General features: G+C 39.7%; 2 protein-coding genes across 4 annotated transcripts in view; one reads left to right on the top strand and one right to left on the bottom strand.

Moving 5' to 3' along the window:
- rabgap1 (RAB GTPase activating protein 1) overlaps nucleotides 1-27,316 on the bottom strand; it is a 75,259-nt gene that overhangs the window by 11,766 nt on the left and 36,177 nt on the right. For 2 of the 3 annotated variants that reach the window (XM_008424026.3, XM_008424027.3), the window contains 10 exons: nucleotides 18,972-19,085; nucleotides 16,869-16,943; nucleotides 15,743-15,868; nucleotides 15,410-15,553; nucleotides 14,425-14,466; nucleotides 14,042-14,170; nucleotides 10,032-10,124; nucleotides 9,429-9,539; nucleotides 1,968-2,072; nucleotides 495-578 (listed from right to left, as the gene is read on the bottom strand). In XM_008424026.3, coding sequence (XP_008422248.1) covers nucleotides 495-578; nucleotides 1,968-2,072; nucleotides 9,429-9,539; nucleotides 10,032-10,124; nucleotides 14,042-14,170; nucleotides 14,425-14,466; nucleotides 15,410-15,553; nucleotides 15,743-15,868; nucleotides 16,869-16,943; nucleotides 18,972-19,085 — 1,023 coding nt within the window. Of the gene's footprint in view, nucleotides 1-494; nucleotides 579-1,967; nucleotides 2,073-8,830; nucleotides 8,933-9,428; nucleotides 9,540-10,031; nucleotides 10,125-14,041; nucleotides 14,171-14,424; nucleotides 14,467-15,409; nucleotides 15,554-15,742; nucleotides 15,869-16,868; nucleotides 16,944-18,971; nucleotides 19,086-27,316 lie in introns of those variants that run through there. The other variant, XM_081613333.1, reaches the window with a different exon arrangement.
- On the top strand, nucleotides 5,139-7,376 carry LOC103473638 (uncharacterized). Its single transcript, XM_008424025.3, has 2 exons — nucleotides 5,139-6,110; nucleotides 6,879-7,376. The coding sequence occupies exons 1-2, from the start codon at nucleotides 5,157-5,159 to the stop codon at nucleotides 7,374-7,376; spliced, it is 1,452 nt and encodes a 483-aa protein (XP_008422247.2). The 5' UTR covers nucleotides 5,139-5,156.

The following is a 27,316-nucleotide window of genomic DNA, read 5'->3' as shown; positions in this document are numbered from 1 at the left end:
TTTTCAGCTGATGCGGTTTGCTTTCTCACAGCACTGATCGAATTAACTAAAAAAGCTTGTTCCCCTCCTTGCCTGTGGTGGCGCTGCACCAAGAACTACTGAAGGAAAAGCTCTGAAGAAGACATTGGGCACAAGTTCCTTCTTCACAAAATCTAAGCAGGAACATAGTAGAATCAGATTTTTCGACATCTCTCCAAACGAACCAAATTTCCAGAAATCAAACTAAAGTTTGATTAAAGCAAAACTAAACAGAACTGGTGTGAATTCTGACATAAATAAAAAATTATTTCATGAACACCAAGTATTCAAAGCACATTTCAAGGAAGCCTGTGCAAAAGCAGGGCGACGGTTTACAGTTTCACTTCCCTAATAACTCTTCAAGTCCCCTGTGACAAGAGACACACTCTAGTAATGATGTAAAAAAAAGGGGAGTTTCTACAAATACTCTGACCTTCATTTGTACTCAGAAAATACTTAAGGTTAATAGCTTGTACCTGTTTATATTCTCCAATAATGGAACCGTTCTTCTTTATCTCTGACTCCGACTTATCAAGCTCCCTTCGGCACATTTCTTTCAGCTGGAGACAAAAAAACAACAACACACAAACAGACATAATTAGGTGGCTATAGATGGCAAAAAAAAAAAAAAAACGATTCAGAGGCCATGGAGAGCATATTTTACCAAAAAATATAGAGAAAATGCAGAAAAGTACTGACATATTGTAGGATGGTGACAACACTCTGCCCTAAACACAACCTTCACTGTGATACATAAATCACTGAGCATTACATCTGCAGACTCAACATGGCACAAGACATTTGGAGGACAGGCACAGAGGGCTGCAGGTCGGACCGTTCCTCACTGAGCCAGAGAAAATATACATCAAACGGTGACAGTTTTCATATGAAGTGGTCATCTGTGGTAGTAACTATGTAGAATTGACGACTTTTAAAGAAAACCGTGAAGATGGACACACAGAGAATGAACAATAATGTAGAAATTTCAGATCTTGGGAAAAGTTCTTTTTTTATAATGAATGAGGCAAATAATTGAATACGCTCTGCAGGGATTAGATGAATAACATACATAAAGGCTGACATGGAAAAATGGACTGACAAATATAAAGTATAGTTTTAATTTAAAAGAAAACTGTAATGATTTGTATAACCGAGGTGAACAACCTCAGACTGAAGGATAAACTGTTCGCTTTAAAAATCAACTGATGTTATTTATAGCGCTGATTACGACCCGCAGAGTCTCGACTCTCTTAATAATTTATTCATAAATAACATTTCCCACCATTAACCTTCTAATTTTGACGCTGGGAGATAATGCCAGAAGATTTAGTTGTGTTTGTTTTCTATGATCTAACAAGATTAAAAGGAGAAAAGAATGTTTTTATACTTCCAGCTTCTCTTCTTTTGCTCCTTATTAAATCCAGAATAGAATATAAATGTATTCTTCTTGCATAAAAAACTCTGACTCAAAAGGTGCCATCTTATTTTTAAGATCTTGATCATTTGGATAAAATGCCACAAACCTTTTATGGGTGTAAAGTATTGAATTGACTAGATTTATTTTTATAACTGGATAGCGATCGGATCAATGTCTCCAGTAGTCATTGATCAACAGGCAGACCATAACACCGAACAAGCATGCACGCACACACACACACACACACACACACACACACACACACACACACACACACACACACACACACACACACACACACACAGACACACACACACACACATACACACACACACCTGAACTTAAGGACAATTTAGAGACTGTTATAAACTTGTAATAAATAAACTCAATTAACCCGCCTTAATTCCCTCATCAGAGAAATGGCATTATGTGTGCATAAAGCACTGAAATACTTCAAGCGTCACTTAAACTCTTCACAGGTTTTCTCAAACAAAAGCTCAAGGAGGAAAAGGCCTTGCAGTTTTGCTCTCACCTGTGCGGACTCTTCCTCCAGCCGTCTCTTCTCATCTTCAGATTCAATCAGCTTCTGTTTGGTCAGCAGCAACTCTTTATTCAGGGCATCTGCCTTTTCTTCAGCCTGACGCACACATGAACATACAAGACGAGACAAAAAGAGACCACGAGGTTGAAAGGATAGTTGGAAGTTTGGCTTGTCCTATGTGACGGCCAGCCACACAGGGTAAGGTCCACGCCTCATCATAAGTTGGCTTTCACTTTAGTTTTTGTTGTTTAATTATCAACAAAACAACAACACCGGAGGGTGTGCTCCAATTGCAGGGGGATCACACTCTTAAGCCTCCCTGGTAAGGTCTATTCAGGGGTCCTGGAGAGGAGGGTCCGTCGGATAGTGGAACCTCGGATTCAGGAAGAGCAGTGTGGTTTTCGTCCTGGTCGTGGAACACTGGACCAGCTCTACACCCTCAGCAGGGTCCTGGAGGGTGCATGGGAGTTCGCCCAACCAGTCTACATGTGTTTTGTGGACTTGGAGAAGGCGTTCGACCGTGTCCCACGGGGGGCCATGGGGGGGGGTACTCCGGGTGTATGGGGTACCGGGCCCTTTGATACGGGCTGTCAGGTCCCTGTATGACCGGTGTCAGAGTCTGGTCCGTATTGCCGGCAGTAAGTCGGGCTCGTTTCCGGTGAGAGTTGGACTCCGCCAAGGCTGCCCTTTGTCACCGATTCTGTTCATTACTTTTATGGACAAAATTTCTAGGCGCAGCCGAGGTGTTGAGGGGATCCGTTTTGGTGGCCTTAGGATCGCATCTCTGCTTTTTGCGGATGATGTGGTCCCGTTGGCTTCATCGGAACGTGATCTGCAGCTCTCACTGGAGCGGTTCGCAGCCGAGTGTGAAGCGGCCGGGATGAGGCTCAGTGCCTCCAAATCCGAGGCCATGGTCTTGAGCCGGAAAAGGGTAGAGTGCCTTCTCCGGGTCAGGGGGGTCGTCCTGCCTCAAGTGGAGGAGTTTAAGTATCTGGGGATCTTGTTCACGAATGAGGGAAGAAGGGAGCGGGAGATCGACAGGCGGATTGGGGCAGCGTCTACTGTGAAGCGGGCGCTGTACCGGTCCGTCGTGGTGAAGAGAGAGCTGAGCCAAAAAGCGAAGCTCTCGATTTACCGGTCGATCTACGTTCCCACCCTCAACTATGGTCATGAGCTTTGGGTCATGACCGAACCGAAAGAACGAGATCACGGGTACAAGCGGCCGAAATGGGTTTCCTCCGCAGGGTGGCTGGGCTCTCCCTTAGAGATAGGGTGAGAAGCTCGGTCATCCGGGAGGGACTCAGAGTAGAGCCGCTGCTCCTCCACGTCGAGAGGAGCCAGTTGAGGTGGCTCGGGCATCTGGTAAGGATGCCTCCTGGACGCCTCCCTGGTGAGGTGTTCCGGGCACGTCCCACCGGGAGGAGGCCTCGGGGAAGACCCAGGACACGCTGGAGGGATTACGTCTCTCGGCTGGCCTGGGAACGCCTTGGGATTCCCCCGGAGGAGCTGGAAGAAGTGGCTGGGGAGAGGGAAGTCTGGGCCTCCCTTCTGAAGCTGCTGCCCCCGCGACCCGACCCCGGATAAGCGGAAGAAAATGGATGGATGGATGGATGGATTATCCTTTATTTTCTGTCTTCCACCTTGCAATGTTTATATGGAGTGCACAGATGTTAACAATGCAGGGTTGAAATTTAATTATGTTGTATTAATATTGTTTTCTTTGTTTGAGTTACCTGGGTGTTTGGGCTCCCCTCTCTGGACCAAAGGAGTGGCAAAGGGCTGAGGTTCCTGATATACATCTCATGGCCTTATTGGACTGAACCACCTGCGTCATGCTGGGGGAGGGGGGGTTTGTGGGTTTATTTCATTGTTTGGGTTAGTTGTTGGATTGGCAGCCATTTTGTTTTCCCCTATTGTGTCTTCATAGTTTAGCTAAACTTGTATTTAAATCCCCTTGTGTCTTATGTGAGCAGGTCAGTTTTGTTGTTGCGTCAGTTATGTCTTGAGTTCTGTAATTTATGTTGACCTCTTTTATTAGCATGCCTATTTAAATGCTATGTTAACCTTTTGTTCATAGTTTTGGGTAAATAAAAACCCACCTTTTTGAATTCAACACCTGTGGTCTGCATTTGTACTGTCTGGTCCCTGACAATTGGTGTCAGAAGTGGGATTTATGCAGTACTAGACACAGGTGTTTTTTTTTCTTTTTTCTTTTCACAATTTTTTTTGGAATTTTGCGTTCTCCCCTACTTTTTACATAGGAGGATGTCTCGTGGTCTCAGGAGTGACAAGAAAAAGGGATCTGTTCAGCCGCTCGGTGAAGAGGAGGAAAATGAAGCTGAGGGGGTCACTGAAAGCATGGAGGAGCAGCAAATACAACCAACTCTGTCTGACCTGATGACTATGCTGCAGACCCATATGGGGCAACAGGATGTCCGAGATGCCAAACAGAGTGATGTAAATGCACGACAGGAACAACGATTTAAAGCCCTTCAACATCAGTTTAACCGTCTGCAGTCAGAGATTGAACAGCAATCTCAATTAGAACCTCCTGCAGCTGGGTCTGATAATCAGCCTTCTACCTCTGCTCAGCAGGCCCGGGCTGAGGCGGTATCAGCTAGTCCCAGTCCAACAATTTCATCTGCTAATTGGTTCTCTCCACAAATCGAGGGCAGACTGGAGAAGTTAACTGAAGATGATGATATTGAACATTTTTTGGTTACCTTTGAACGTATGGCTGCAGCTTATTGGTGGCAGAAAGCAGACTGGGTTTTTCGTCTGATACCCCTGCTCACTGGCAGAGCCAGAGGTGCCTACGTACATATGAACATTGATGACTCATTAGATTATGATAAAGTCAAATCTGCCATTCTGTTAAAGTATGACATTAACCCTGAATCCTATAGACAAAAATTTAGGTCTTTGGAGGTCAAGCCAGATGAAAGTCCTCGTGAGTTATATGCGAGGCTGAAGGAACTCTATGGGAAATGGATTCAGCCAAGGGGTAAAACCGTCCATGATATTAGTGAAATGATAATCTTGGAGCAGTTTCTGAGGATGTTGTCTCCGGAGCTCCAGGTTTGGATCCGAGAGCATAATCCTGAATCAGCAATGAGAGCGGCCGAAATGGCGGATGTCTTTGTGGCTGCAAGAAGGAAGGGACAAGCCTGGAGTCATAATATGTGGAAAACCCCACGAGACGTCCGGAGTATCCCCCAGCATCATCTGGAGGCGGCAAACATGACTGCTAGTAAGCCCCAGCAACTGCAGGATCATCCCTCCACTAACCTTTCAAAGATCTCTGGTAAGAGGATTGTCTGTTACCTATGTGGATTAGAAGACCATACCAAGCCTAGGTGTCCAAGAAATTCAACTAAAATGGTCCAAATGTGTTCTGGCCCTCGGGCTAAAGTTAATGCAGACCTGCAGGGAGACAAGACAGTCAAAATGAGCCGAGTTGAAGTGGATGGGATTGAACTCCTGGCCCTTCTGGATTCAGGGAGTTCGCGGTCGCTTGTTCATGCAGATTTTGCTCCACCGAATGTTCAGATACAGGACACAATTTCAATCTGCTGTGTCCATGGAGATGAGAAAAGTTATCCAACAACTGACATACACATTAAGGTTAAAGACCAAATGTATCTAATGAATGTGGGTGTGGTTGACGGCTTGCCTTATTCTGTCGTGCTCGGGCGTGACTTTCCCGTACTGTTTGCTCTGTTGGAGGCTGATCAGATTCAGGAGACTAACTTAGTTGTTACCAGAGCCCAGGCTAAGCGAACCGACACCCACACAGACATGCTGAGTGCCCTGCCCTTTTTCAATGAGGAGTTGGAAACTACTGCAGAAAAACCACGGAAGACCCGCAGACAAAAGAGGCGGGAGAGACTTCAATTTTCATTGGGGGATACACCAATGGCTACTGAACCAGCATTGCCACCATGTGGGTTTGATATTCCACGTGATATTGGTGAACTCCAGAAGGCTGATCAGTCTCTGTCACCTCTTTTCCAGATGGTAAAGTTACAGAAACCTGGAGTGGAGCTGGATTATAAGGATATGGAGTACATCGTGCAAAATGACATACTCTATCACCAGCAGGGGTCAGTGTTGCAGCTAGTGGTTCCCCAACAGGTGAGAAGTGCCATCATCACCTTGGGGCATTCGACTCCCTGGGCTGGCCACCTGGGTAAGCACAAAACCACAGCTCGCATAAAATACCAATTTTACTGGCCGAGTCTAAGTAAAGATGTAGCTCAATTTTGCAAGAGTTGTCCAGAGTGTCAGAAGACCTCTGTTAAAATTCCTCCCAGAGCTCCACTCCAGCCCCTCCCAATCAATGGTGTCCCTTTTGAGCGTCTAGGAATGGACATTGTAGGGCCTGTGGAGAGGAGTCCAGCGGGTAATCGCTACATGCTGGTCGTAACAGATTATGCAACAAAATACCCTAAAGTTTTTCCTTTAAAATCTATAAAGGCCAGACCCATTGCATCTTGCCTTGTGCAGTTATTTTCAAGGGTTGGGTTTCCTCGAGAAATACTAACAGACCAAGGAACAAATTTTATGTCCACTCTATTGAAACAAGTATACCAACTGTTGGGCATCCGGAGTCTGAGGCCTTCCCCATACCATCCTCAAACTGAGGGGCTAACAGAACGCTTTAACCAAACTCTGAAACAAATGCTCAGAAAGTTTGTCAATGACCGGGGTACAGATTGGGATCAGTTGCTGCCATATCTTCTTTTTGCCTATAGGGAAGTTCCCCAAGCCTCCACTGGTTTCTCTCCCTTTGAGTTATTGTATGGCTATGATGTTCGTGGCCCTCTCTCTCTGTTAAGAGAGATTTGGGAGGGGGAGAAGACTATGGCAGGACCCAATAACATTTTGTCTTATGTTATTCAGATGAGAGAGCGGTTGGAGAAAATGAGTGAGCTGGCCCAATCACACATGTCAAAGGCTCAGCAGCAGCAGAAGACATGGTATGATAAAGTTGCTCGGCATCGCTCATTTGAGCCAGGACAAAAAGTACTTGTACTCCTTCCCAGTGATGCCAGCAAACTGTTGGCTAAGTGGCAAGGGCCATATGAAGTTATGAGGAAAATGGGGCCAACCACTTATGAAGTATCCACCCCAGGACAGTTGCGGCCCAGCAGGGTTTTGCATATAAACTTGCTAAAGGAGTGGGTGCAGCGGGTTGAACACAAAGCAGATGCACTGCTCATACGGAGGGTGGCGGAAGAGGATGAAGTGGACGAGCAATATTTGCCAACTTCTACCTCTCTAGATTTGGATCTTGGCCATCTACCCCGGGACAAGCAGCAACAGGTGAGAGAACTCTGTAACTCTGCAGTGTTTACCAGAACCCAGGAAGAACAAGTGTGGTGGAACATGACATTGTAGTACGACAAGGTGCTACTGTAAGGCAATTAAGCTATAGAATTCCAGAGCGCCTGTTATCTTCATTAAAGACTGAAGTTGACATGATGCTACGATTAAAGATCATTGAAACATCTAAAAGTGAATGGTGTAATCCAGTGGTGTTGGTGCCTAAGAAGGATGGAAGCATTAGGTTCTGTATTGATTTCAGATACCTAAATTCTATATCTTTGTTTGACTCCTCCTGGGAAAAGCGAACTACTTGACTACTGTGGACCGGTGTAAGGGCTATTGGCAGGTCCCCCTCACTAAACGGTCCAGAGAATACACTGCCTTCAGGACTCCATGGGGTCTGTTCCATTTTACAGTCTTACCATTTGGGTTACATGGAGCTCCAGCCACTTTTCAACAGCTAATGGACCAAGTATTGCATAACTGCTCTGATTTTGCTGCTGCTTACTTGGATGATATTGTCATTCATAGTACTACCTGGGAGGAACATCTGGAACATCTGCGCCTTGTCATGGGTTCTCTTCAAGCATGCAGGGTTGACTGTGAACGTGTCAAAATGCACCATTGCTGCTGCTGAGACAGAATACCTTGGGCATGTCATTGGCAAAGGGGTTATCAGGCCACAAATGAATAAAGTGAAGGCACTGGAATCATGCCCACTGCCCCAAACAAGGAAGCAACTAAGATCTTTCCTGGGCATGGCTGGGTTTTACCGTCACTTTATTCCCCAGTTTTCCAGCAGGGCGGCTCTGCTCACAAACATGACGGGAACCCGCTCTCCCAATCAGATGCAGTGGACCGAGGAGGCAGTGGCGGCATTCTATGCCATCCAGCAGTCGTTAAGTAAGCAACCTGTATTATACAGTCCTAACTTTGAAGAAGGGTTTACATTACAGACTGATGCTTCAGATAAGGGTCTGGGAGCTGTGCTCCTTCAGGAAACAACGGGAGGCCGTCGTCCAGTGGCATACGTCAGCCGGAAGCTGTTTCCACGGGAGGTTCGCTATTCCACAGTGGAAAAGGAGACGTTGGCCATCAAATGGGCTCTAGACTCCTTCCGTTATTACCTGTTGGGAAGAGACTTCACATTGGAGACGGATCATAAAGCGCTACAGTGGCTTAAGAAGATGAAGGACACAAATGGGCAAATTACCCGTTGGTACCTGGCCTTACAACCGTTCCAGTTCACTGTGCGCCACATACCAGGAAAGGAGAACATCACTGCTGACTATCTCTCTCGCTGCATCACCGAGAGTCCTGAAGAGGGGGGGTGTGTGACGGCCAGCCACACAGGGTAAGGTCCACGCCTCATCATAAGTTGGCTTTCACTTTAGTTTTTGTTGTTTAATTATCCTTTATTTTCTGTCTTCCACCTTGCAATGTTTATATGGAGTGCACACATGTTAACAATGCAGGGTTGAAATTTAATTATGTTGTATTAATATTGTTTTCTTTGTTTGAGTTACCTGGGTGTTTGGGCTCCCCTCTCTGGACCAAAGGAGTGGCAAAGGGCTGAGGTTCCTGATATACATCTCATGGCCTTATTGGACTGAACCACCTGCGTCATGCTGGGGGCGGGGGGTTTGTGGGTTTATTTTATTGTTTGGGTTAGTTGTTGGATTGGCAGCCATTTTGTTTTCCCCTATTGTGTCTTCATAGTTTAGCTAAACTTGTATTTAAATCCCCTTGTGTCTTATGTGAGCAGGTCAGTTTTGTTGTTGCGTCAGTTATGTCTTGAGTTCTGTAATTTATGTTGACCTCTTTTATTAGCATGCCTATTTAAATGCTATGTTAACCTTTTGTTCATAGTTTTGGGTAAATAAAAACCCACCTTTTTGAATTCAACACCTGTGGTCTGCATTTGTACTGTCTGGTCCCTGACATCCTACTTTCCTTTTTACCTGCTCTATTTTTAAAGGTAGGTCAACAAAAACCCTGTGCATAAATCTGTGCAGGTCCTAAGACAAGAAATAACAGCAACACTTGTGCTGTGACTCTGCCACACATTTATTACCTCTGCTAAACAGAGCAAATCCCATCACACATATTTTTCTGCCGGCTTACATTGTCCAGATCTTTCCGAAGAGCTATCTTGCTGCTCACTAGTTCGTGTGCCAAGTCGTCGTTCTCCTGCTCCAAACGCATGTTGGCGTCTTGCAAACGCCGATTCTCCCGCTGGACACACGAAGAGAGGGAGAAAAGAGAACGAGAGAAAAAAGAAAGAAAAAAAAGAAGTGAATATGAGAAAAAAAGGTAAATGATAAAAACACCAAGGAGTAGAAAAGTGAAACAGAAGAGAACAGACAGAGAAGGGAAGAGTCATTAGAAAAAGAGGAAGAAAAAGTCATGAGACAGCAGAACGGGGAAAACAAGTTAATCATAAAGAGTGTCATTTGAATGTGTAATCTGCTGCTACTGGGTCAGTTTGTTTTTTTTTTTTTTTAGAGAACTATAAAGTTTACTGAAGTTAAAATATAGTGAAAGAGGACACTGCACTGTTTAAAACATAACTTGTTTGTATATCATTAACGACCGACTGAAAACTGAAAGCTGACATAAAGCCAGCAAGAAGATGCTTTTGTAGGTCAAATGTTTTGGTATAAAAGGAGACAACATTGACAGTTTATTCCGGGATAAATGTTTCATGCCTTCTGTGTGTATTTCTACCTCATATCTCTCAATGGGGGCTTCTTGTTGCTCCTGCTGCTCCCGTATGGTGTGGTACTCCTTCTCAAATTTCTTCAGCTTCTTCTGACTTATCTTTTTTTTTTTAAAGCAAAATGAGACAGAAAAACAAATGCTTAGCAACTGAAAACATTGAAGAAGAAAACAATATTCATTTAACCAGCTAACTTGACGGGAATGAGGAGGCCTAAATCAGACAATTTTTGAATTTTAAGTCGGCAATCGGGTGTTCGGAAACTCAAAAACCCAATCATATCAGCGAATATGTCATAAATGGCTGTCATGTCGAACTAACAGCACTTCTGTCCTTCAGAGAGGAAATATAGAAGTCAAAGAAACTTTCAGTTTCTGTAGGTATTTAAAAGACAGATAAAAGCAAGAACTCAAATGTTCTGGGACATAACGAACGTTTTTTCTATTAACGTGTTTCATCATTTTTTTATGTTTGCAGTACATGCCTCCTTTAATTAATTTTACACCAACTTTTAAAAATTAAAAACCAACCTTAAGTTCAGACATTGGTAAACACCATAATACAATTCACTTTCAATCTCAAGTATGTAAAAAAAGTTTTATAAAATACATATTTCAGTGTATCAAGCTTTATTATTATTATTATTATTATTATTATTATTATTAACAAACTTGATGAATGTAGTGGATGTTTCCTACTGAGGTGTTTGAGGACAGACCATTGAGAAAACAGTGTGATAAATACTAAAACATAACTTAATGAAGCCTCGAGGCAGATAATTTGCCTCGAGGAATTTTAAGAATCGAAATCCTTGAATCATGCAGTGACTCGTTACAGTCCTAGTTTAGTTACAGTGATGGTGCACAGACAAAGATCCCTGTTAATTATTTTCATAAACCTGCCAACAGATGCAGTCTCCCTGAACTTAACAGAAACTAAAAAACCCAAAAAGCTACACACGTGTAAATATTCAGCACAAGTTAGAAGCAGCAAAGCCTTAGCCCGTGATGTCAAGGAAAAGTTAACTGGAGCTTAAACTTTGAAACAAATGAAGCAAGACTGAAAATGTGGAATGTTATTTATAGGAAAGTGCTCCAATAGCACCTGAGGTTACTGTTAAACAGCAGCGTGTGCTGATAATGAGATCTCAGAAGAGAAGCAAAAGCTGAATCAACAGAAAGACTGTGGAAACAAAGGAACGGGGTGCTGCAGAAGGAGGGTGGAAAGGTTCATACCTAGGGCTGTTGGTTTTTTTTTTGGTTTTTTTTCAGGCGGCATTGTTTCATTTGGGTCGGTAAAACATGTGAAACAATAGTTTTGTCCAAGATTAAAGCAGAAAATCTGATCAGGGTTTTTGTCATTTTCTCTAATTAGCTTAAAACAACATTGCATTACATACGCAGTGTAGCTTGAAGCTGATGTTCATATGAATAAACATCCCTTGTTACCTTACAGTTTATCACAGGCTTTGCCCAATCTACAGTATTTTTATTTTTTTTTTGAGAGGGTTGAAGTGTTCATCTTTTCTTTACTGTGTTTTTTGTTTCCGATGACATTCAGTGACTTATCCAAAATCAGACTTGGAAGCACCTGTTCATTAAAAGTGTTTTTGTTGAATGACCCACTGCCTGTTGTTCCTGCTCAGAACACATCAAATATATATATATTTTTATAATACTGATCAGAACTAATCTGCATATCTATAGAGAGACTTACATATTTATAGCTATCTTCTGGGCAATTTGCATACTGCAGATTTACAGACGTAAAGGCCACCAGACATGAGGAACATGTCTCTCGGAAGGAATCCCAAGAAACAATAAAAACTGAAATGAAACTCATTTTCACTTTCCTTTTTGCTTTACTAGTTATGCTTTATAAGTGCATTTGCCCTGAAAAATATGCAAGTGACCACGTTCTGATTGAAATAAATAGCTGCTGCCGTTCAACCCAGTTCTCATTCTAATTTAATGCACATTTAATTTCATTTGTTCACCAAAATATATTAAGGATTGTTCTTTTTATAAATTATTGGAGGTTCATATTTGTTGTTGACTTTCAGTTTGATTTCAAGGTGAATTCCTGCATCTCCACTTCCTACTTAAAGCATTAAAAATAATTATTTCAACATCGCTTCTACACAAAATTGTTTTTGCAGAGTAAATAATGTTGCAGTTCACTACCTGAAAATATAACAAGAGAGTAATTCATTCCTATTTAAATCCAATTCCTCCACAAATGTCCACATTTTCTGACCTGCATGCCAATCATGTGGATGACTTTTTAGGTAAAAACCTTGTCGAGGACAAGGTCGGAGCTCTTTAATACTGTTTTTGTTCAAGCAGAATTACTAACATCTCAATTCTCAGTATAAAACTTAAAGTGAGGAAGGAGTCAAAAAGTCACTTTCTGCAAGAAATTGCAGTTTAGAATACCAAATATTACCATATACCTGCATATACTAATGATTTATTCACAGATTTATTGACTTTTTTTATTCAATTCAAAACCTATTTTATACCTACTTTACCTATTTTGTTTTTTAATAGTAACACTTTTATTTAGTTTTTTTAGCTCTCAAAATGACTTAAAGCTTGCAATGGCATGAAGCTCATATCATTTATTAAGTCCGTTTTTAAAACCTGCATCTATATAAAGAGGTGTTAAATCGTCCAAAAATTTGATTTCTCAAAAGGTCGACAGCACCTTTGGTAGTTCAACATTTTTATGTAGTTCTAGTCCAATTGGTCATGTGGAAGAATGAAACTATAGAAAAATTCAAAACATGGTGAACAATTATGATCTATTTAACTATAAAAACATATCATGGCGGGCTGCACAGTGGAGCAGTTGGTAGAGCTGTTGCCTTGCAGCAAGAAGGTTCTGGGTTCGATTCCCGGCCCCGGTCTTTCTGCATGGAGTTTCCATGTTCTCCCTGTGCATGCGTGGGTTTTCTCCAGGTACTCCGGTTTCCTCCCACAGTGCAAAAACATGACTGTCAGGTTAACTGGTCTGTCTAAATTGCCCCTAGGTGTGGTTGTGTGTGTGCATGTTAGTTTGTCCTGTGTATCTCTGTGTTGCCCTGTGACAGTCTGGCGACCTGCCAGGGTGACCCCGCCTCTCGCCCGGGACGTTAGCTGGAGATAGGCACCAGCAACCCTCCCGACCCCACAAAGGGACAAGGGTCTGAAGAAAATGGATGGATGGAACATATCATGGCATCTGACAAACACCAAGAAGTGATTCAGTCAGAAGGCATAAACATTCAGTAAGGTAAACGATAATCCGTCCATTTAATCCCACTGCAGTTCTCAGATTACCAAACCACAATCGAGGACAAAGGTGAATGTATCCAACAACTTGACACACTGCGCAAAGAACTACATCAGTGTGTTTAATAAAAATGACAATTTACATTTACCAAACCAATAACATCTAATTTGGAAATGATAGAATTTGTAAATATTTGATTTTATCGCGCGCTTCTTCCCATATCAGAGTCTTCTTGAGCTCATTTTGATTTATTCTCAGAATCGATGCCTTCATGACGGATACTGGAGCATCTTCAGAGCTGCACAGCTGCTTTGGTTAGGTATGATTTACTTCCTCTGCTAGAAGAGCTTTGGAGGGTGGCTCCTCTTGCAGCTCACCTCAAGAGCAAAAAAGTTAAAATCTTTCTTGGAGTTGGCTTCCTTACAGAGTTTGTGGAAAGAAATGTTCCTGTCCAAAGTTACCTTCAAAGTCAGATCCTCTAAACTGGGCCAGACTGCTCAAATCAGGTCAGGAAACAGGTGTGAGTGTTTAACGGGAGGGACATGTGTTTGGTGTGTTTCTTGCTTTTATGTTAGTCATGACGAAGCTCAACAGTGACCCCCTGTGGTATTTGAGCAGCATTGCTAGATTTCACAGGTTATGTACAATGAAACAAAGGTTAAAAATTCAAATAAGAGTACAGATAGCACTTTGAATTATCTATACTTGATCTGCACCGTAAGCCACTTTGGTCATTTAAACTCACCTTCATGCTACAAGCCAGCTCCATCAGTTTCTTGGCATTTTCTTCGGAGCGGTACCTTTTCGGGACGGGGACGCGAAAGAATTTGAGCGCGCCCTCGAAGTCCGTCTGCAGTAGATCGTCTTTTGAAGTCTGAGGAAAAAGACGAGATGTTTAATGAAACAGAGACTTGAAATACCAAATTAAAAACTGCTACTACACTTTTTTGTGCTATTGGAAGAAGAGGAAATTAAACTTTGGAGGCAAATCTTTAACAAGTATGTTCACTCCATCCACTAGAACGCAAAACAATGACTTTTCCCTAAAGCTTGGCTATTCTGTTCTAACTTTTTTGTTTATGCTTGCAAACCTTACTAGTGATGGAATTTTTGTTTGTCAATTCTTACCTTCAAAAGGGCCAGGGCTACATTGAAGATCACACTAATACCCTGAAAAAAAATCCAAGGTTTAGTTGGTCTGAAAGAGTTTATGAAATTATTAATTTGATTAAAAGTGCAGAACAAGAACAAAATGTTTTCTTTAATTTAAAAATTTGTTGGGAACAACTGCTTTGGTATTGAATTTTTGGAAATGTAAAAAAAATTCCTTCTAATTCACCCCACTGTATAGGACCTTAAAATATTTCCTAGTTCTAAAGCATCACACATCATCAAGTTATACCTGTAATAAGCTTTTGATTTCACAAACCACTAATGATGAAACAATGCATCTGGGATCAAATGTGTGACAGTAACAAACTGTCACACGAAAAAGTCACTTCAATTTTATATTGAAAAAAACAAAACAAAACAAAAATTCAATTAGGTTTACAGTAATCTCTTCTTATAACTGATTACTAGCTTTTTGCATGTTTCAGCATTTTGACAATTTATCTTTAATGATGAGCTCAAAATCTTGGGATGGTCTGAATGATTTTGAGCTTAACTGCGTAATGCAAGAAGAAACACGAACCGCACTTAACATGTTTTTTTCTAGCCTTCTTCCCTGAAATGTCACTTGATCAAAGTTATGTCAGGCATGGCAGGGCCAGTGACAGTGAAACAAAGTTTTACTACATTAAAAAAAATACAAAAATATTTTTTAAAACTTTTATTTTGCATCTTGTAAAAACAGCTTACTGATAATTAAAGTAGCAAACTGTCACACCAAAAAGAGATCAGATTTTTGCATGTGTGTCTAGCTGATCCCTGGAGGTTTTTAAGACTTTTTTATGCTAACTATAAATGAGAAAGTCGCTGTTAAGAAAATCAATAAAATCTGGCCTATGGCTGCAGTTTTTCTGTTTGTAGCTAAAACAATCCTGCAAGACCAATGCAGTTTCTCCTAACATCTCTGGTCTGTTATTACTATGGAGTTTCTTTTGCTACCCACCTCACACAGTAGCAGGTCGATTATATGGAAGACCATGTAAAGAGGAAACTTGGCTGTGAAGAGAGTTAGGAACCACTGGGAAGCGTACATATGAGCCTCCAGACCCACATTCAGGAAATGGTTGTACAGATCTTGTATGTACTCCTGATGAACACCAAAGAAAACAGAAACAGACAGACAGAAGAGGGGAACAGCATTAAACAGAGGATGGAGACGACAGCAATAAAAAAAGAAAAAGAAAAAAAAAACCAGCTCAAGGGAGTAAATGCCATCAAAACCAGTCACAAGATTGTGGGAAACACAGCCCGAGATATGCAAATGTGACGCACAAACCTGCATGAGTCTTTCAAGCTGGAAGAACTTGCAGTGCAGATCTTCAAAGTTCTGTTTGAACAGGTCCCTGAGCCCGTAATCAAACATGATCTTCACCAGAACACTGAAAGCTTGCTCCTCTGGCATCTACAGAAAAACACAAGATCCAGTTATGAGTCTCTAATACCTTTGAATTTTCCCAAAGTCCCAAATAAAACATTTCACTGTGAATTAGCGGCTTCTGCAGTAGTAAGGCTTTAAGTATTGAACCTCCAAAAACTACAGACCAAGGTTCCAACATATTTGAAGTTAAAAAAATAAAATAAACGTTTCCAAAATTCCGCTATGCACGGTTCTCAAAGATAGATCTTCATTTTAAAATAAAAGTTACTGACTGTATTTATGATACATATTTATACAGTGAAGATTTTATATGGAACCTGCAGAAACAAAAAAAAAACTAGAAGGAAAAAAGAATACAAGGGCAGAAGGTAGGTAGGATACAAGTAAGGGAAGAAAGGAAGGACACAGTAGCACCGATGGAAAGAAGGAGGACACAAAGGAAATATACAAGGACATAGAGGGTAGGGAAGATAACACAAGAAAGAAAAGAAGGAAACAAGGAATTACTGCAGGAGGTAAACAAGTATGGATAGACAGGGGTTGGACACAAATATGGAAGGAATGAGGACAAGTGGAAGGTAGGAGAGGACATTTACATAATAGTATAGGGAATAAAGTAAAAAAATATATAAAATTTCAAAAAATATATTTTCATTTTCCATACTTTTTAAGTCCTTGAAAATACTAAAATAAAATGTCCAAACTGTAAGTATGTGATGTATGAATGGACAAACGTAACATTTATTAAATAAGTAGTAAAGTCTGACATTTTTCCTCCCCTCGTAACTTTTAATCCAATCCTGGAAAACACTGCCACAAGGTGGCAGTGCTGTGCTGTTTCTGCATTCCACTATAAATAGGCTGCGAACCACAATGAGTAGGTAGAAAACTCTGAATATCACACAAAAATGTGTGCAAATAAAAATATTGTTAAAAATTTGATCTAACTTCTGTAAATTCAGTGTCAAAAGTATGTAAATTGTTGCTTGGCGATGTCTGGATTGTGCTGCTTGTGTCAACTCACGTGCAGCAGCAGCACTGCAGCCAGGAAGGATTGTCCCTGGCAGTAGCCAATCTCCTGATCATAAACAGAATAAGCCTGGACAATATGAAAGACCAAAGACATATAGTTAGTAAAGGCTTTTCAAAGTGAAATAAAAACAACTTCACAAGTTGAAAGTAAAAAAAAAAAAAGGAAATTTACACAAGTCTATTTGTATCAGATCTGTATTTGGAGAAGCAAGAATGTAAAGAAAAACTGGAACTTCAAATCATGTACTGCAAGTTATCCTAAACATGTCCAAATTGTTCATTACAGAAACTAATTCAATTAAACACGAAATATTGATTTCAAAAGCTACAATATCAGCAAAATCAAATTCTTAAAATAACAAATGACAATTAACATTCAAAATATAAAACTCAATCTTGTTATGTATTGACAGTGAAGTCAAGTAATAAGTCATGAATGAATCATGATGTCTGGATACAGTTAAATAGACTCACAGAAGATGCTCAGAAGAAATATTAATATTTATTCAAGCTGGGAATAAGATACGACAGAATTGGGGGGGAAAATGGGCCTGTAGTGGCCTACTGAACCAGAAACACAAATAATGAGCAAAAGTCAAAAATATAAAATGTGAATCAATACAAACAGCAAAGGCAGAAACCTGTGAATTATTCAAATGCACCTCAGGAGCTGCTTGTCTGAGAGTAGATGAATGCCCTCACTAGAGCTATGCATAATGAATGACATTAAACTGAAAAGTGTAAAAAGGCTGCAGTCAGTAGTACTACATTACTACAGCGCTGCCGTGAAATAGTATTTGCTCCCTTACAGATGTCTCTGGCTTTCTTGTCATGCTTAATTGTTTCAGATCACTGAACAGACTGCATGTCTTCACCATGAAGCACATTTTTATAATAAAGGCATAATTGACGATGGTGTTAACTGATAAGAAAAACTCGGTAAAATACGGCGACGCTGTCAAGTTGCAAGATGTTCCTGTGCTCTTCTGCAGAGGCTAACTGTACTTTGATTCTTGTTTCATGTGTTCAAAGAGAAACTCGTTTAGATTTCCCAGACTTCATGAACTCGACAAACCGCCCAGTCTGAATCAGACAGAAGTAATTAATACACAAGGTATTAGCAATTCTCACTGTTTATATGTTTTCATTTCCACGTTAGCTGTAAGCACAATTTTCACTTTAAGAAAATGTTATAGTTTGGTCTTTTTTTATTATTATTTACTCTCTTTATTGAGTATTTTGTCAATTTGAATATGTATTCTACATATTTTATTGCCAATTTCTTTTAAAGAGGTAATCTGTAGAAGCAACGTATTACTGCTGATGAAGTTTAGAAAACAATCTCACAAATACATTTTGCTACTATTGCTGGTTTTTTTTTATCCTCGTCATTATCATATCATCAGTCCAGACACATGAAAAGGTCCATAGTAGAGATAAAACAAATACATACAAAGAATTGGAGATATTTGGATTATATGAGTTACTACATATGATTTCTGTTTGAGATAAAGAGTTTTTAAACTGAACTGAATTCAATTTCTGAACATGAATTTTTTTTTTGCCAATTTCAAAAATGTAATCAAGCAACAACGGTTAAGAACATGTTCAACATTTCAGTGTGAGATTACAAATATTTTCAGGTTTTTAATGCATATTTAACGTGGTTACAATACATGTGGTTGGTGTGGCATTCATGTGCATTCGCTAAGTTCGAAGAGAAACTCACCCCTACGTCTGGATTGCGTATGAAATATAGAATAAAAGGGCCTCATTCTTTACCTGAAAAGTGCAAAATACTTCTGATCGCATCAGCATCTTCCTTAGATAGCACCTCCCAGAATTAGGAAGAGATTGGCACATCAGAGTTTTTTATTTTTTTTATTTTAGCGCAACTGCAGTTAGAATGAGTCAAAAAGGAGACGTGCGAGCTTCCGATGTGTTTTTGCAGATGCATTAATAAACAGTTTACTCCTCATTTGACATGCAGCTGCTGCAGCAGCTTTGTTCACTGCATGAAGCCAGTTTCATGATGGAGCACAGTTCGTGCTGCACTAACAACCTCTGTGTGTGTCTGCATGTACTAGAACCCCACCTTGCAGATCTTATAGAGTGAGTCTTGCCCGTCTCCTCCAGTGTCTTTGAAATAGTCATGAGCGGGGAATGTCCTGTTAATGTCTCTGGTGATTGCACTGTCCTGAGGAGATTCCTAGCAGAGAGAGAGAGAGAAAAAAAAAGAGAAATGTTACAATGTAAAAGGGAGTTGGAAAGAATGTAGCAAAGACAACAACAAAAAAAGAGGAGATGATTTCAGAGATTATTATTTATTATCAGCTACATTTGTGAAACTGTCTTCCCGGACACAGCTGTTGTAAGTGATCTTCAACGTGCAGGGGCCCCACGCATTGTCAAGAAATGTGGGGTTAGGAGGAAAAACTGGCAGCACAGAGTGTTCTCTTCCACCGTACAGACCGTCCACAGCTCCATGTTTCTTTGCGAGCCTGCTCATCCCACTTCTAATTTTATTCAGCTTTTATTGCATCAAAAATAATTTTTATTGTTGCAAAGGTGGTGACACAATCCACCGGATGCAAGACTGGAAAAAACCTCGGACGTTCTCACATCTTAACGGTGATGAGGGTTTTTATAAAGTGTTGCTAAAACGGCACGTTATCAAACCACAAAGCTGACTTACTTCATGTCACTATGACTCCGCTTCAAATGAAACCTCTGACAGTGATTAAAAGGCTTTCTGATAACTGACAGACAGACTGAAGTATAATTTCCTGACTGATACGGAACTGATTTGTTTTTAAACTCTAAACTTGCAACACTGACGACCTCAGCTGCAATAATAGCTGATGTGGTAAGATGTGAATATAACTTGATCGTTCTCTCTTCCAATTTGGCAGCACGATTCATTGAGGAATAAACTGTGTTTTGTGTGTTGTTTTTAAAGAAGTGAGATCTGATTTAGGCATTATGGAGGAACTGAGATCAGGTTTCAAATGAGTGGAGAACACTAGATTTTGAGCTAAATGCATTTGACACCCACTTAACATTTTGAACTAATTAAATTTTTCTTAAAGCAGAACAATGAGATCTGCACTTTTTTCTGCAACACACCAAATGCAACTTTAAAGCAAATAATCTGATAGATATTGAGCAGTTTTAGTACAAAACAATCAATAAAGTTATAATCAAGTTACAATAAAAGTGAAAGGATACCCAAGTGCTCATTTTGGGACTACAACACAATATTATTACAATGTTTTAAAACAAAACACCCAGGACCAACTCTTTCTATCCTGAAATAGCCTTGATTGCTTAAAAAAAATAAAATAAATGAAGGGAGGAAACTGATGTTGGCAGAATTTTTCAACACGGTGATACACTAACAAAATGACAAATTTCATCTGGAGCCAGTTTGAACACAAGCCTGGGGAAACCTGTGCCTCATATCTATTTGAAGTGATGAAAGACCACCACAGAGTAAGAACTCCACTCAAATCAGTAAACACTCCTTAAGAACTGGGCTTGCTTTTCAAAGATTAATGGTGCCTCATTTTGTTATCGATTGCCAACACATTAGGAAAAAATTACCTTTGAATAAGTAATGTTACCAAAAGACAATTTCATTAGGAAATAATAATGTTTAAAGACCTCATTGAGCATAATTTGAAATGAGATTTAAAATATATATATATGTAGTTAGTAGTTTATGCAGTGTAGTTGTATTATTTAGAGGTCAAGTCAATGGCCAGCTTTGAGAAAAAAAAGTTACTAGTGATGGCAAAATTTTCAGTTTAACCAGTTTTGACTGATGATTAGGTTGGAAAATTTAGAACCGTATCTTTTTCTCATCAGTAAGGACATCATACCCGCCTATCTACTGTTGTGGGAAAATAATTACCAAGCACTGTTAAGGTTAAAAAAAAATCACTGAGTCAGGTTTATTAATACCCTGCAAGAAAATGAGAGTTTGGAAATGATACACCTGGTTGAACAGGTCAAAGTATGAAGCTCCAATAGGAGGCAGGCAGCTCATCAGTTCAAAAGGAAAAGTTGAAGTGGGGGGGGGGGGGAATCACAAACACTGAAGAGAGTGTGAGACTGTCTGGATCGTTCCTCTACTGGAACGAGGGAAAAAAACCACCAGGGAAAAAACCTGCCTCAGACAAGTTCCCTCTGGGAATGTTTATAAACATAAAAGAAAAAAAATAACATAACCATCGGATGAAAAAATATGCCTCAACATTACTTAAGCTTTTAGGACATTTTGTCAAACTAGTGAAGGAGCCAATTGGCCCAGTGCAGACTTCAATAGATTCCAACAACTCTGACTGGGAAATTATTACTGTTCATCATTATTGTGAGATTTTTTTATTTTATTGTTTTTAATGATCATTAGGACTTGTTGTGACAATAAAATCTAGAAGACAAAGTTTTTTTTTTTCCACAGCTGATTCCATGTGCAGAAATAAACTTGAATTTACTTAACTTTTATTGGTACTGACTTTAGCTATTTTACTGTTGTGTTATTGTGCTTTGAATTGAGTTTATTAATACATTATTGTCTACTTACCATTGTCACTTTACTTTTATGCTTTAACTTACAGCAATTCTATTATATTAAGTTGTATTGATCTTTTTAAATGCTCTAAAGTATTTTTGAAAGCTGGTGTTTGAGGGCTTTGTAAATGAAGTTGATGATGATGACATTTTTTTTTTTTAATTTATGATTAACTGCAGTTATTGTGAGCTCATTAGCAACAACAGTGGGATATTTGAACCGATAAGTCTTCTGAAGTGTGGACACTAGTGCTCTATTTTCTCTTTTAAAACTTAATATTAGAGATGTGCTTATCAGGTTTTTTCCTGCCGATTCCAATCACCCATGAGGGCCGATCACGGCTGATTACCGATACCGATCACATAATTATTATTTTTTTAATCATAAGCACTACCGGTTACATTATGTGAAAAAAGAAACCATGAATTCACCTTAATTTAGACAAAAACTTGTTTTTAATAACTTTTTCCAAGAAAACAAAACAAAACAGGCATTGTGCAAATTGTACTGCTATTGGTAATACTATCTTTAACAGACTGAAAACATATGAAGGCTCTGAAGAGGCTAAATAATGCAAAAAGTCAAAATAAACAACATTGCCAAAAAATTCAAGTATAAAACTTAACATTCAAAGGCAAATACAGGTTCCATTACAATAAACAATCCTGAGTTACTGAATAAAAACTTCCTGTTAGCATGGCGGCTAGCTGATTACTGCTAGTTCTGAGTGGCTGTTTTTGACTGAGCGGAGTAATTATGCAGAACAGGGAGGAGATCGATTATTTTTTCAGAGATTATCTGTCACATGTTAGGACAGCAAAAGTTTTAATATGTATGTAAAATTTATTTTTTTAAGTTAGATGCTGCAGCTTTAAGCAAAGGTTTAGTGTGAGAGTCACTACCAGGTGGAGCAGAAGCGGCGCTCCGTCTGTCAAATATTACTACCTGTAGCGCGTAGCAGCGGTTCAACACCAAGAGCAGAACCAGCGTCTTACATCGCAGCTTGAAGACTTAAATAATTTTGCGGGTTATTTGTTTAGCTTTCTGACCGTCATGCTAATCCGGGTGAGTGTAGCTGTGCGCTGCTTTACCTGATATCTGATCCTCCATATTTCTTTTTTACTGCAGTGAGCCTCAATGTAGCCAAACTCTGTCAAGTATGGCATTGTTTTTATGTCGTATTAGCTTCCTTGTGTTGATGCATTTTGACCTGCTTCAATTTTCCGCCACAACACGCAAACGTCCCCATTGACTCAGTGCGTTATAGTTCCACATCGCTTAGGATTTGTTGCTGCGCGTTTGCGCAGTGTGAAGGAAAGAGGAGACCAGCTGCACAGGCAGGCTGCGAAATGAGATGCAGGTGATCGGTTTGTGTGATCGGCATCAAGACACCGTGATCGGCAATCACCTATCATACACTTTTCCGTGGAAATCGGCCGATTATGATCGGTGGCCGATCGATCGGCACACCTCTACTTAATATAATAGAGTGGCAAAACGACCAACTAAGGATTTGGTCCAAGGCTGCAAAAAAATAACAAAAAAATCTTAGGACTTGATACTGCAAACCTGATTGGCAAAGGAATCTTGAAAGAGGCTGATATCTCTCTTTCCAGAGGAATTTAAATAAATAGTCCAGTGTGAGGGGCATATTAAACTTGACTGCTGTTTCCTAGTAAAAGATAACCATCCATGTTTAGACAAGCAGCCACTTAGCCATACTTATCTGAAGTGCTGAGAGAATGAACAAAGACCTCTGACTTAATGGTCAATTAGCTTCCCCTCTGTTCGTCTGTTGCTCTTCTGTTAGAGAGCAACTTCTAATGACTGTTGCGTGAGAGCAAACATATCCAGAGTGTCATGCTACTGTGCAGAAGCTAGAGACAGCACAAAAATAGGTGTGCATTCAGCAAAATGGTAATTAGGATCATATTACAGCAAACCTAATCCTCAAGCACTTAGTAATCACCACTGATTCTAGTTTTTCTGTTATTTATTGAAGCAGAAACTGGAATCCAGGAAAGAAAATAAGTGTTTAGAAAATGCTGCATGGTTAATGCAGAAAAAGATTTGTTGTTAAGGCTGAAGAATTCTGCTTTGCATCTACAGAACATTGCCCAACAGTCTCAGCATGTACGCATAATCTGCTTAATGTTTTATTTTTAGTTCTATAAATAGGGTAAATAAGATGCTGAGTTTATAGCTTTGATAAGGACATGATGAACAATTTTAAAATTGGCGCTTTGATTTCAAGACATTTCGCGGTGCCTGGTCAGAACTACCAGCCCGTATTCTAACACACTCCTATAATTAAACGAGAGCAAGGGAGTCAGACCATTTGGAATAACAGTACTTAGGAGTTGCTTAGTAGATGAAAAAGCACTAAAGTTTAATGAACCCTGAAAACCTACCGCACATCCAGAACAAAATAAATAAATAAAAAAATCCAGTCAGTTCCTGCAGATGCATATGTAATTAAAAAAACAGAATGTCCAATGGGCAATTAGATCCCATTGAGTTGTGTGCACAAAAAGATGAATAAAATTTCCCTGCTTATAACCAAGTAGAGATATAAAGCATTGACTAAAATGTAAATTTAACAGAATTCAAATGTTGATGTCCTAATTTTAAATTTAGATTGCAAAGAAATACATAAGAAAGTGAGAATTACAATAAAAACCTGAGCTTACAGATGTTTTTAACCGATTGCCTTGTTTTTTTTAAACATCCAACATACCTTTTTGTGTGAGTGTATGCGACATATATCTCTACCAGTTGCTTCATTAGGTACACTTAAATTTTGTTTTCCTCATTAATAACCTTATCTAAGTTTAAAGCATTCTGAACTTAACAGCATAAAGCCTAAAAGAGAAGACATTATCAGTGTGTTAGAGACAATTATATGAAAAATATTACTGCTACCAATAATACTACTAATAGTAGGTAGATTGTAAAGGAGAATTTCTAACTGTGATACATTTGCACAAAACAATCACAAAAATATCAACACTGTTATATATGTATTAGGTAGCAACTCATAACTTTACCTCAGTGTGTATTTTGAACTTACATTATTTTTATTTTGACAAAGCAGTTTGAGACATCTTTATCTCTCAAGAATGTCAGCATTTTTCTAAAATGCCAAATGGACGTAAAGGGAAACAAGCATTCAAGCTCTGCTAGCCAAAAGTCTATGTACGGCTGCTTGGACTTTCAGCATTTTTGTTCTCCTGTCTCAAAAACCATCTCAGTGACTAAGCTGAAAAAGCTCATCGGTGATAATGACGTTATGACAATAGAGAAAAAAAAAGAAGAGCGAGGAAAATGTTGGTATTGTGCTTGTAATATTGAAATTACATCCGTTCTAAATATTGTCCTAATGTTGTCATGACATTAGGACAATCCCACATCCCACAGGAGTGCTAATAGATTGAAAGGCTGTTGGAGTGCAGTGAGGAGTCATGCTTAAGACACCAGCTGGAGATGAGCTCCGTGAAATGGACATGTTTTTTCCTGCAGGAAGTAGCCATTTGAAATTAATTACACTTTGAGCATAAAGCGATGAACGTGGTTCACTTAGTACCAACTCAGTACCATTTCAATGCCAGCGAATCAAAGTGGTTAAAGTCCATCAGGAAAACATTACAACAAGTAATGTTTTCATATTTTTATGCCAAATTCTGGACAAGCATCTGAATGTTGCAGAGGAAGTTGAAACTCACTGGCCACCATGGCTAATTTTCCCAATCAGTTGCTGTCCCACGCGAACAAGTGTATGTAATAAAGTGGCTATATATTCAAATGCATGTGCATTTATGTATGCATTGTCAAGTTGTACTTATCTTTTTAAATGTTTTAAAGTTCTTAGAACATTATATTAAGCAATAAAACAGGAAATGAAATTTACCAAGAAAATAACCAGGGTGTATTAATAATTTCTTACTGGTGGTGAACTTTTAAAACATTGTGCTTTTTATTTTATGAGTACATTTACTGTGCTTAAAAATAGTAAGAAGAGTGATAGCTGTAATACAGAATAAGCAGCTGGTTTGATAGCAAGGAAGTACACCAATAAAAGCTAATCAACCCCCGTGGGTCAGATGCTGTTACAGAAAAGAGACCGACCAAAAAGGAAACAAGAAAACTCCCAAGCAAGTGAAGTACTGGAACAAAACATGGTGTTCTAGCAAAATTACAACCTCTTCAACAGAAGTCAGCCATAAATAGGAAAGCTGTAGCCTTTGCATTTAATTGCGTGTCAAAAAGAAGGAAAATAAAAATCACAGAGTTGAGCATCTATGAGAACGCTGAGCAGCAAGAACTCCTTTGTGTTTATGTCCTCGATTTTCTCTGACTCGACACAAAAGCCGACATGTCATTTTGTTTTCCTTTCTCTGCTCCTAAAGAACCCTGCTGAGACATCAAAATGGCATGGCGTGACATTTATCAGGCCTGCTACAAGCTGAGGATCCAAGCCCCAAATAACCCTGAGTGCCAACGTTTTTACTTCTTTACATGAGAAAACCTTTGAATTAAAGAGACATTTGTAATGGTCCTAGCATCGCTTTTACTGCCATAAGGGTTGATTACATGTCTTTTACACAATAATCTGTTATCAGCAGATGGATAAAGCTTAGCACTAGTAGTCTAATGAAATTTTAATGGTTTAAGCTTATGCCCGTCATTTTGTGGTATTTGGAGGAAGCTACCCTGCTGCCCCGATAAAACACATGTAAAAGAAGAGAAAGTCAAACCATATATGCTTACTAGAGGTGTGCCGACCGATCGGCCACCGATCATAATCGGCCGATTTCCGCGAAAAAGTGTATGATCGGTGATCGCCGATCACGGTCTCTTGTTGCTGATCACACAAACCGATCACCTGCATCTCATTTCGCAGCCTGTCTGTGCAGCTGGTCTCCTCTTTCCTTCACACTGCGCAAATGCGCAGCAACAAATCCTAAGCGATGTGGAACTATAACGCACTGAGTGAATGGGGACGTTTGTGTGTTGTGGCGGAAAATTGAAGCACGTCAAAATGCATCAACACAAGGAAGCTAATACGACATAAAAACAATGCCATACTTGACAGAGTTTGGCTACATCGAGGCTCACTGCAGTAAAAAAGACATTCGGAGGATCAGATAGCAGGTAAAGCAGCGCACAGCTACAAACACTCACCCGGATTAGCATGACGGTCAGAAAGCTAAACAAATAACCCGCAAAATTATTTAAGTCTTTGAGCTGCGATGTAAGACGCTGGTTCTGTTCTCGCTGTTGAACCGCTGCTACGAGCTACAGGTAGTAATATTTCACAGACGGAGCGCCGCTTCTGCTCCACCTGGTAGTGACTCTCACACCGAACCTCTGTTTAAAGCTGCAGCATCTAACTTAAAAAAATACATTTTACATACGTATTAAAACTTTTGCTGTCCTAACATGAGACAGATAATTTCTAAAAAAATAATCGATCTCCTCCCTGCTCTGCATAATTACTCCGCTCAGTCAGAAACAGCCAATCAGAACTAGCAGTAATCAGCTAGCCACCATGCTATCAGGAAGTTTTCATTCAGTAACTCTGGATTGTTTATTGTAATGGATCCTGTATTTGCCTTTGAATGTTAAGTTTTATACTTGAATTTCTTTGGAAATGTTGAGAGGTTTTATTTTGGCTCTTTTGCATTATTTAGCCTCTTCAGAGCCTTCATATGTTATCAGTCTGTTAAAGATAGTATTACTGATAGCAATACAGCTTGCACAATGCCTGTTTTGTTTAGTTTTCTTCTTGGAAAAAAGTTTTTGTCTAAATTAAGGTGAATTCATGGTTCCTTTTTCCACATAATGTAACCGGTAGTGTTTGTGATAAA

This window comes from Poecilia reticulata, chromosome 12 (genome assembly GCF_904066995.2).
Source record: "Poecilia reticulata chromosome 12, P_reticulata-male-v2, whole genome shotgun sequence".
Classification (NCBI taxonomy): Eukaryota; Metazoa; Chordata; class Actinopteri; order Cyprinodontiformes; family Poeciliidae; genus Poecilia; species Poecilia reticulata.
This window is presented reverse-complemented; position numbering and strand designations above follow the sequence as displayed.

What these genes read in the sequence shown, in the direction of transcription:
- LOC103473638 (XM_008424025.3), top strand. Translation starts at nt 5,157, where the DNA reads ATGTGGAAAACCCCACGAGACGTCCGGAGTATCCCCCAGCATCATCTG. An exon ending in AGCTAGTGGTTCCCCAACAG is followed by an intron (nt 6,111 to 6,878) that starts GTGAGAAGTGCC and finishes TATGTTATTCAG; the next exon opens with ATGAGAGAGCGGTTGGAGAA.